The sequence below is a fragment of the Vidua macroura genome, unplaced genomic scaffold (assembly GCF_024509145.1).
Source record: "Vidua macroura isolate BioBank_ID:100142 unplaced genomic scaffold, ASM2450914v1 whyUn_scaffold_217, whole genome shotgun sequence".
Classification (NCBI taxonomy): Eukaryota; Metazoa; Chordata; class Aves; order Passeriformes; family Viduidae; genus Vidua; species Vidua macroura.
The window spans coordinates 37,111-46,906 of record NW_026530590.1 but is presented as its reverse complement, the minus strand read 5'-3'; the positions used below and the strand labels follow the sequence as shown (position 1 = coordinate 46,906).

General features: G+C 61.3%; 1 protein-coding gene across 1 annotated transcript in view; it reads left to right on the top strand.

The window, feature by feature from the left end:
• Positions 1–840: 840 nt before the first annotated feature.
• The window catches only part of LOC128802931 (chromodomain-helicase-DNA-binding protein 8-like), a gene marked incomplete at its 3' end in the record, with an annotated part of 45,556 nt that continues 36,600 nt past the window's right edge, over positions 841–9,796 (top strand). The window contains 13 exon segments of the mRNA XM_053969489.1: positions 841–1,808; positions 1,810–2,057; positions 2,059–2,119; positions 3,442–3,798; positions 5,263–5,298; positions 5,300–5,360; positions 5,363–5,430; positions 5,432–5,464; positions 5,466–5,597; positions 5,599–5,654; positions 8,057–8,141; positions 8,143–8,172; positions 8,878–9,060. Of these exon segments, the coding sequence (XP_053825464.1) occupies positions 1,506–1,808; positions 1,810–2,057; positions 2,059–2,119; positions 3,442–3,798; positions 5,263–5,298; positions 5,300–5,360; positions 5,363–5,430; positions 5,432–5,464; positions 5,466–5,597; positions 5,599–5,654; positions 8,057–8,141; positions 8,143–8,172; positions 8,878–9,060 (1,653 nt within the window).

Genomic DNA, 9,796 nt, shown 5'->3' with positions numbered 1-9,796 from the left:
GGGGCCAGGAACCCCCCAGATTTCGCATTTTCGGCGTCTCCAACCCCCGAATTTTGGATTTTTGGGGTTTTCACCCAACAAAATTTTAGATTTTCGGGGCCAGAACCCCCCAAATTTTCCATTTTTTAGTGTCAGGACTCCCCAGATTTTGGGTTTTTGGGGTCAGGACCCCACTGAATTCCCATTTCTGGGACCAGAACCCCCCAAATTTCGCATTTTTGTGGCCAGAACCCCCTGAATTTCCCGTTTTCGGGGTCTAGACCCCCCTAAATTCCCATTTTCCAGCGTCTCCACCCCCCAAATTTCGCATTTTTGGGGCCAGACCCCCCCAAAATTCCCATTTTTCAGTGTCAGGACCCCCTGAATTTTGCATTTTTGTGGCCAGAACCCCGTTAAATTCCCATTTCTGGGGCCAGGACCCCTTAAATTCCCATTTTTGGGGCCAGAACCCCCCAAATTTTACATTTTCAGGATTCGGATCCCCCTAAATTCTCATTATCCACGGTCTCCACCCCCCTAAATTTCACATTTTTGGAGCCAGAACCCCCCTAAATTTCACATTTTTGTGGCCAGAACCCCGTTAAATTCCCATTTCTGTGGCCAGAACCCCCCAAATTTCACATTTTTGGGGCCAGACCCCCCCTAAATTCCCATTTTTCTGGGTCAGGACCCCCCAAATTTCCCATTTTCCAGGGTCACCACCCCCCCTAAATTTCACATTTTTGGGGCCAGACCCCCCCTAAATTTCCATTTTTTTGGGTCAGGACCCCCCTAAATTCACATTTTTTGTGGCCAGACCCCCCCTAAATTTCCATTTTTGGGGCCAGGAGCCCCCTAAATTTCACATTTTTTGGGCCAGGACCCCCCTAAATTCCCATTTTTCTGGGCCAGACCCCCCCTAAATTTCCATTTTTCTGGGTCAGGACCCCCGAAATTTCACATTTTTTGGGCCAGAACCCCCTAAATTTCACATTTTTGTGGCCAGAACCCCCCCTAAATTCCCATTTCTGGGGCCAGGATCCCCCAAATTTCCCATTTTTGTGGCCAGGACCCCGTTAAATTTCACATTTTTGTGGCCAGAACCCCCCAAATTTCACATTTTTGTGGCCAGGACCCCCCTAAATTCCCATTTTTGGGGCCAGACCCCCCCTAAATTTCCATTTTTCTGGGTCAGGACCCCCCTAAATTTCGCATTTTTTGGGGCCAGACCCCCCCTAAATTCCCATTTTTCAGTGTCAGGACCCCCTAAATTCCCATTTTTGTGGCCAGGACCCCCCAAATTTCACATTTTTGGGGCCAGAACCCCCCAAATTTCCCATTTTTGGGGCCAGACCCCCCCTAAATTTCCATTTTTCTGGGTCAGGACCCCCTAAATTTCGCATTTTTTGGGCCAGAACCCCCCAAATTTCACATTTTTGTGGCCAGGACCCCCCACATTTCCCATTTTTTTGGGCTCACCCCCCCAAAAACCCCCCCAAAACCCCCCCAAACCCCCCCGGCCCGCCATGGCCGACCCCATCATGGAGCTCTTTGACGACCCCGGCCTCTTCGGCCTGGACCCGCTGCCCGAGGACCTGGTGGCCCCCGCGGCCGCCCCTCCCCCCGGCGACCCCCTGGCCGAAGCCCTGGGGCTCTCGGGGGCCCTGGAGCCCCCTCCCCCCGCCCCGGCCCCGCCCCAGGACCCCGCCCCGCCCGCCCCTCCCCCGCCCGGCCCCGCCCGCCCGCCCCTCCCCCCGCCGCCGGACGCCGAGCTGCTGAGCCAGGGCAACCCCTTCATGGGGGCCACCGCCCCTCCCCCGCCGCCGGGCCACGCCCGCCCCGGCCCCCAAAATCGTCATCCTCAAAGCCCCGCCCCCCGGCGGCCCCGCCCCGGCCGCGCCCAACGGCGGCAAAGTCGCCCTGGCCAAGGTGCTGGGGGCGGCGGCGGCCCCGCCCCAGATCCGCCCGGGCGTGGCCGCAGCGGCGGCGGCGGGCGTGGCCAAAGGGGGCGTGGCGGCGGCGGGGGGCGTGGCCGCGGCGGGCCGGCAGGTGAAGCAGCTGCTGCTGCAGCCCCTGAAGGCCGGGGGCGGGCGGCCCCGCGGCGCCCCTGAAGCCCGGCCTGAGCCTGGGCCCCGCCCAGGTGAGCGGGGAGGGGCTGGGGGGGGTTGGGTGTGGCCGGGTGGGGTTTGGGTGTGGCCAGGTGTGGTTTGGGTGTGGCTATGTGTGGTTTGGCTGTGACCAGGTGTGGTTTGGGTGTGGCCAGGTGTGGTTTGGGTGTGGCTGAGTAAAGCTTGGGTGTGGCCAGGTGCGGTGTGGGTGTGGCCAGGTGAGGTTCGGGTGTGGCTGAGTAAAGTTTGGTGTGACTGGGTGGGGTTTGGGTGTGGCCAGGTGAAGTTTGAGTGTGACCGGGTGGGGTTTGGGTGTGGCTGGGTGAGGTTAGGGTGTGGCCAGGTGAAGTTTGGGTGTGGCCAGGTGTGGTTTGGGTGTGGCTGAGTAAAGCTTGGGTGTGGCCAGGTGTGGTGTGGGTGTGGCTGGGTGAGGTTCGGGTGTGGCTGAGTAAAGCTTGGTGTGACTGGGTGGGGTTTGGGTGTGGCTGGGTGAGGTTTGGGTGTGACCAGGTGTGGTTTGGGTGTGGCTGGGTGAGGTTTGGGTGTGGCCAGGTGTGGCCAGGTGTGGTTTGGGTGTGGCCAGGTGTGGTGTGGGTGTGACCAGGTGTCGTGTGGGTGTGGCCAGGTGTGGTTTGGGTGTGGCCAGGTGTGGTGTGGGTGTGGCCAGGTGTGGTGTGGGGTGTGGCCAGGTGAAGTTTGGGTGTGACCAGGTGTCGTGTGGGTGTGGCCAGGTGTGGTTTGGGTGTGGCCAGGTGAGCTGTGAAGTCCCAGCTTAAGGTTCATCTGCACTCTGACCACTGACTGCGTTCATCCCCACTGACCACTGATCACTGACCACTGCCCATCCCCACTGCCCACTGACCACTGCCCCTTGTCCATCCCCCACTGACCACTGCCCCCTGTCCATCCCCGCTGACCACTAACCCTGCGTCCATCTCCACTGACCACTGCTCCTTGTCCATCCCCACTGACCACTGACCACTGACTGCATCCATCCCCACTGACCCCTCTCCCTGTGTCCATCCCCACTGACCACTGCTCCTTGTCCATCCCCACTGACCACTGACCGCTGTCCCCTGTCCATCCCCACTGACCACTGACGCCTGTCCATTCACACTGACCACTGCTCATCCCCACTGACCACTGTCCTCAGTCCATCCCCACTGCTCCCTCTCCCTGTGTCCATCCCCCCACTGACCGCTGCCCCTCGTGTCCGCAGGGCGAGTCCAAGCGCATCACGCTGGTGCTGCAGCAGCCGCCGGGGCCGGGGCGCGTGTCCATCCCCACTGACCACTGACCCCTGTCCATCCCCCCTGTCCATGCCCCCACTGACCGCTGCCCCTCGTGTCCGCAGGGCGAGTCCAAGCGCATCACGCTGGTGCTGCAGCAGCCGCCGGGGCCGGGCGCGGCGCCGGGCCAGCGCCACGTGGTGCTGGGCACGCTGCCCGGCAAGCTGCTGCTGCAGGGCGGCGCCGCCGCGGCCGCGCCCGGCGCTCCGGCCAAGGCGGCGCCCGGCGCTCCGGCCAAGGTGGTGACCATCCAGCTGCAGGTGCAGCCGCCGGCCGCGCCCGGCCAGCCCGGCCAGCCCCAGAAGATCCAGCTGATCCAGCAGGCCGGGGCGGGGCCCGTGGGCGTGGCCCAGGTGCCGCAGGTGGTGGGCGGGGCCGGGCAGAGGCTGACCGTGCCGCTCAAGGTGGTGCTGCAGCCGCAGGTGAGGCGCCGCGGCGGTCAGTGGGGTCAGGGCAGCGGTCAGCGGGGTCAGGGGAGTGGTCAACGGGGTCAGGGGAGTGGTCAGTCGGGTGGGGAGCGGTCAGTGGGGTCAGGGCAGTGGTCAGTGGGGTCAGGGGAGCGGTCAGTGGGGTCAGGGCAGCGGTCAGCGGGGTCAGGGGAGCGGTCAGTCGGGTGGGGAGCGGTCAGTTGGGTCGGGAGTGGTCAGTGGGGTCAGGGGAGTGGTCAGTGGGGTGGGGAGTGGTCAGCGGGGTCAGGGGAGTGGTCAGTCGGGTGGGGAGCGGTCAGTTGGGTCGGGAGTGGTCAGTGGGGTCAGGGGAGCGGTCAGCGGGGTCAGGGGAGTGGTCAGTGGGGTCAGGGGAGTGGTCAGTGGGGCCAGGGCAGCGGTCAGCGGGGTTGGGAGTGGTCAGCGAGGTCAGGGGAGTGGTCAGCGGGGTCAGGGGAGTGGTCAGTGGGGTGGGGAGTGGTCAGTGGGGTCAGGGGAGTGGTCAGTGGGGTCAGGGGAGTGGTCAGGCGGGTGGGGAGTGGTCAGCGGGGTCAGGGGAGTGGTCAGCGGGGTCAGGGGAGTGGTCAGCGGGGTCAGGGGAGTGGTCAGTGGGGTCAGGGGAGTGGTCAGTGGGGTCAGGGGAGTGGTCAGCGGGGTCAGGGGAGTGGTCAGTGGGGTCAGGGAAGTGGTCAGTGGGGTCAGGGGTGTGATAAGTGGGGTTAGGGGAGCGGTCAGCGGGGTCAGGGGAGTGGTCAGTGGGGTCAGGGGAGTGGTCAGCGGGGTCAGGGGAGTGGTCAGTGGGGTCAGGGGAGTGGTCAGTGGGGTCAGGGGAGTGGTCAGTGGGGTCAGGGGAGTGGTCAATTGGGTTTGGGTGTGGTCAGTGTGGTTTGGGAGTAGTCAGTTTGGCTTGGGTATGGTCAGTTGGGCTGGGGAGAGTGGTCAGTTGGGTTTGGGAGTGGTCAGTTGGGCTGGGGGCGGTGGTCAGTTGGGTTTCAGGTGGTCAGTTGGGTTTGGGTGTGGTCAGCAGGGTGGGGAGTGGTCAGTTGGGTTTGGGAGTGGTCAGTTGGGTTTCAGGTGGTCAGTTGGGTTTGGGAGTGGTCAGTTGGGCTGGGGATGGTGGTCAGATTTGGGTGTGGTCAGTTGATTTGGGTGTGGCCAGTTGGGCTGGGGGCGGTGGTCAGTTGATTTGGGAGTGGTCAGTTGGGTTTGGGAGTGGTCAGTTGGGCTGGGGATGGTGGTCAGATTTGGGTGTGGTCAGTTGATTTGGGCGTGGTCAGTTGATTTGGGTGCGGTCAGCCCGGCCGGGTGACGCCGGCGTTCGCTTCGCTCAACCGTGACCTCTCCGGCCACCCTGCGCCGGCCGCGCCGGTCACTCCGCCCGCGGCCCCACGGCGGCCTGGGGCGCGTCGGTCACTCACCACCGCCCTCGCTGACCGCCTCCCCCTCCCCTCCCCTGGCCAGGCCGCCTCCTCGTCCGGCGGCTCCTCGGCCGGCCTCCTCGGTGGTCAAGGTGCTGAGCGGCGCCGAGGTGGCGGCGGCGGGCGCGGCGGCGGCGTCGGCGTCGGCGCGGGGCGCGTCGGACAGAGAGCCGGCGGCTGGGAGCACCAGAAGAAGCAGGAGAAGGCCAACCCGCATCGTGGCCGAGGCCATCGCCCGCGCCCGCCGCCCGCGGCGAGCAGAACATCCCGCGCGTGCTCAACGAGGACGAGCTGCCCAGCGTCCGGCCCGACGACGACGGCGAGCGCAAGCGGCGCCGCAAGGGCCCCGGCGAGCGCGGCGCCGGCAAGGAGGAGCGGGCCGCGGCGCGGCAAGGGGCAGGGCGGCGGCAAGAGCAAGGGGCGGGGCAAGGCCAGGTGAGGGCGGGGCCTGGGGGGGAGGGGTCAGGGAGGGTCGGGGCGGTGGGTCGTGAGGGTGTGGGTAGGGGTGGGGTAGGAAGCGTGGCCATGGTGGTCACTCTGGCGTGGTGTTGATGGTCACTCAAGTTTGGTCACGGTGGTTACTCAACTTTGGTCTTGATGGTCACTCAGCCTTGGCCATGATGGTCACTCAACTTTGGACATGGCGGTCACTCAACTACGCTCTTGGTGGTCACTCAAGCATGGTCTTGATGGTCACTCAAGTTTGGTCTTGGATGGGTCACTCAACTTTGGACATGGTGGTCACTCAACCATGGTCTTGGTGGTCACTCAAGCATGGTCTTGATGGTCACTCAGCCTTGTCCATGGTGGTCACTCAGCTTTGGCCATGGTGGTCACTCAAGCGTGTCTTGATGGTCACTCAATCTTGGTCATGGTGGTTAACCAACCTTGGTCATGGTGGTCACTCAACCTTGGCCATGGTGGTCAGTCAACTTTGGACATGGTGGTCACTACAACCATGGTCTTGGTGGTCACTCAAGCGTGGTCTTGATGGTCACTTAGTCTTGGCCATGGTGGTCACTCAACTTGGCCATGGTGGTCACTCAACCTTGGCCATGGTGGTCACTCAACTTTGGCCATGGTGGTCACTCAACTTTGGCCATGGTGGTCACTCAACTTTGGATGTGGTGGTCACTCAAGCATGGTCTTGATGGTCACTCAACTTTGGTTTTGGTGGTCGCTCAACTTTGGTTTTGGTGGTCACCCAACCTTGGCCATGGTGGTCACTCAACTTTGGCCATGGTGGTCACTCAACTTTGGCCACAGTGGTCACTCAACTTTGGACATGGTGGTCACTCAACTTTGGTCACGGTGGTCACTCAACTTTGGTCTTGATGGTCACTCAAGCGTGGTCTTGATGGTCACTCAACTTTGGTTTTGGTGGTGGCTCAACCATGGTCATGATGGTCATCTCAACCGTGGTCATGATGGTCACTCAACCTGTGGTCTTGATGGTCACTCAATCTTGGTCACGGTGGTCACTCAACCATGGTCATGATGGTCACTCAAGCATGGTCATGATGGTCACTCAACCGTGGTCATGATGGTCACTCAGTCTTGGTCATCGGTGGTCACTCAAGCGTGGTTTTGATGGTCATTCAACCATGGTCATGATGGTCACTCAGTCTTGGTCATGGTGGTCACTCAGCCTTGGCCATGGTGGTCACTCAACTTTGGACATGGCGGTCACTCAATCATCGCTCTTGGTGGTCACTCAAGCATGGTCTTGATCGTCACTCAAGTTTCGTTTTGGTGGTCACTCAGCTTTGGTTTTGGTGGTCACTCAACTTTGTTAACGGTGGTCACTCAGCTTTGGTTTTGGTGGTCACTCAGCTTTGGTTTTGGTGGTCACTCAGCTTTGGTTTTGGTGGTCACTCAGCTTTGGTTTTGGTGGTCAGTCAGCTTTGGTTTTGGTGGTCACTGAACCGGGCTCATGGTGGTCACCCAACCATGGTCTTGATGGTCACTCAATCTTGGCCATGGTGGTGACTCAACCTTGGTCATGGTGGTCACTCAACAATGGTCACAATGGTCGTTCAACCATGGTCATGACGGTCATTCAACTGTGGTCATGGCGGTCACTCAGCCTTGGCCACGGTGGTCACTCAGCCACAGCCTTGATGGTCACTCAACTACGGCCCTTGGTGGTCACCCCAACTTGGCCACAGCGGTCACCAAACCTCATCGTTAACGGTCACTCAATTCAGTGTTTATGGTTGTAGTGACCACCTGGTCACAGTGGTCAGTGTGGTCATAGCGGTCAGTGTGGTCAGTGGTCAGTCGGTCAGTGGATCGGTCAGTTGGTCAGTGGTCAGTTGGTCAATGGCCAGTTGGTCAGTCGGTCAGTGGTCAGTTGGTCAATGGTCAGTTGGTCAGTCAGTGGTCAGTCAGTCAGTGGTCAGTTGGTCACCTCGGTCAGTTGGCCAGTCGGTCAGTGGTCAGTCGGTTAGTGGTTGGTCACTCGGTCAGTGGTCAGTTGGTCAGTGGTTGGTCAGTGGTCAGTCAGTGGTCAGTTGGTCAGTGGTCAGTTGGTCAGTTGGTCACTCTGTCCCGCAGCACCATCACGCCAGGTGGTGGGGGAAGAAGCGCAAGCGCAACGCCGGTCAGTGTGATCGCAGTGGTCAGTCAGTGGTCAGTTGGTCACTCAATGGTCAGTTGGTCAGTTGGTCACTCTGTCCGCAGCACCATCACGCCGGTGGGTGGGGGAAGAAGCGCGAGCACAACGCCGGTCAGTGTGATCGCAGTGGTCAGTCAGTGGTCACTCAGTGGTCAGTCAGTGGTCAGTTGGTCACTCAGTGGTCAGTGGTCAGTTGGTCAGTTGGTCACTCTGTCCGCAGCACCATCACGCCGGTGGTGGGGAAGAAGCGCAAGCGCAACGCCTCCTCGGACAATTCGGACTCGGAGGCGCTGCCGGCGCCGTCCCCCGCGCCGCGACGACGACGGCGGCGTCCAGGTGAGGCCACCTGCGGGGGCGGGGGCCACGCGGCTGGGCGGGGCCACGCGGGTGGGGTCACCTGGATGGGTGGGGTCACCTGGATGGGCGGGGTCACCTGAGGTGGGGTGGGGTCATCTGGGCAGGTGGGGGTCACCTGGGATGGGCGGGGTTATCTGAGTTGGGTGTGGTCACCTGGATGGGCGGGGTTACCTGGATGGGCGGGGTCACCTGTGTGGGTGGGGTCACCTGGATGGGCAGGGTCACCTGTGTGGGTGGGGTCACCTGGATGGGTGTGGTCACCTGGGCAGGTGGGGTTATCTGAGTTGGGTGTGGTCACCTGGATGGGCGGGGTTACCTGAGGAGGGGCAGGGTCACCTGGGTGAGCGGAGTTATCTGAGGTGGGCGGGGTCACCATGCGGTGGGGTTCACCTGGACAGGTGTGGTCATCTGGACTGGGCGGGGTTACCTGAGGTGGGGCGGTGTCCCCCAGGTGGGCGGGATCACCGACCACCGACTCGGGGGGTGGGCGGGGCCACCCGGGCAGGTGGGGCGCCCTGAGGCAGGCGGGGTTACCTGAGCTGGGGTGGGGTCACCTGGATGGGCGGGCTGGTCCAAGGTGGGCGTGGTCCCCCGGGTGGGCGTGGTCCCCGTGGTGGGCGTGGTCCCCCGGGCGGGCGTGGTCCCCCGTGGTGGGCGTGCCTCACCTGGGCGCCGCGGGCGCAGAAGCGGCGCTCGAACCGGCAGGTGAAGCGCAAGAAGTACACGGAGGACCTGGACATCAAGATCACGGACGACGAGGAGGACGAGGAGCTGGACGTGACGGGGCCGGCGCGGCCGGAGCAGCCGCCGGCGCCGCCGCCGCCCGAGCCCGACGGCGACGCGCTGCCCTCCATGCAGTTCTTCGTGGTGGGTGCTCTTCATCGTCATCATCATCATCTTCATTGTGTTCTTCTTCTTTGTCTTCGTCATCTTCGTTGTCTTTGTTGTGTTCTTCATCATCGTCATCGTCTTCTTCATCTTCCCTTCCGTCGTGTTCCCGACGGCGACGCGCTGCCCTCCATGCAGTTCTTCGTGGTGGGTGCCCTTCTTCATCATCATCATCATCTTCATTATCATCCTCATCTTCTTCTTCTTCTTCTTCTTCGTCATCTTCTTCTTCTTCGTCATCTTCGTCATCTTCATTGTGTTCTTCATCTTCACTTCCGTCGTGTTCCCGACGGCGACGCGCTGCCCTCCGTGCAGTTCTTCGTGGTGGGTGCCCTTCTTCATCATCCTCATCTTCATCTTCATCTTCTTCTTCTTCTTTGTCATCTTCGTCATCTTCATTGTCTTTGTTGTGTTCTTCATCATCGTCATCGTCTTCTTTATCTTCCCTTCCGTCGTGTCCCCGACGGCGACGCGCTGCCCTCCGTGCAGTTCTTCGTGGTGGGTGCCCTTCTTCATCATCGTCATCATCATCATCTTCATTTTCTTCTTCTTCTTCTTTGTCTTCTTCGTCATCTTCATCTTCATCCTGTTCATCATCTTCATTGTGTTGTCCATCTTCACTTCCGTCGTGTTCCCGACGGCGACGCGCTGCCCTCCGTGCAGTTCTTTGTGGTGGGTGCCCTTCTTCATCATCCTCATCTTCATCTTCATCTTC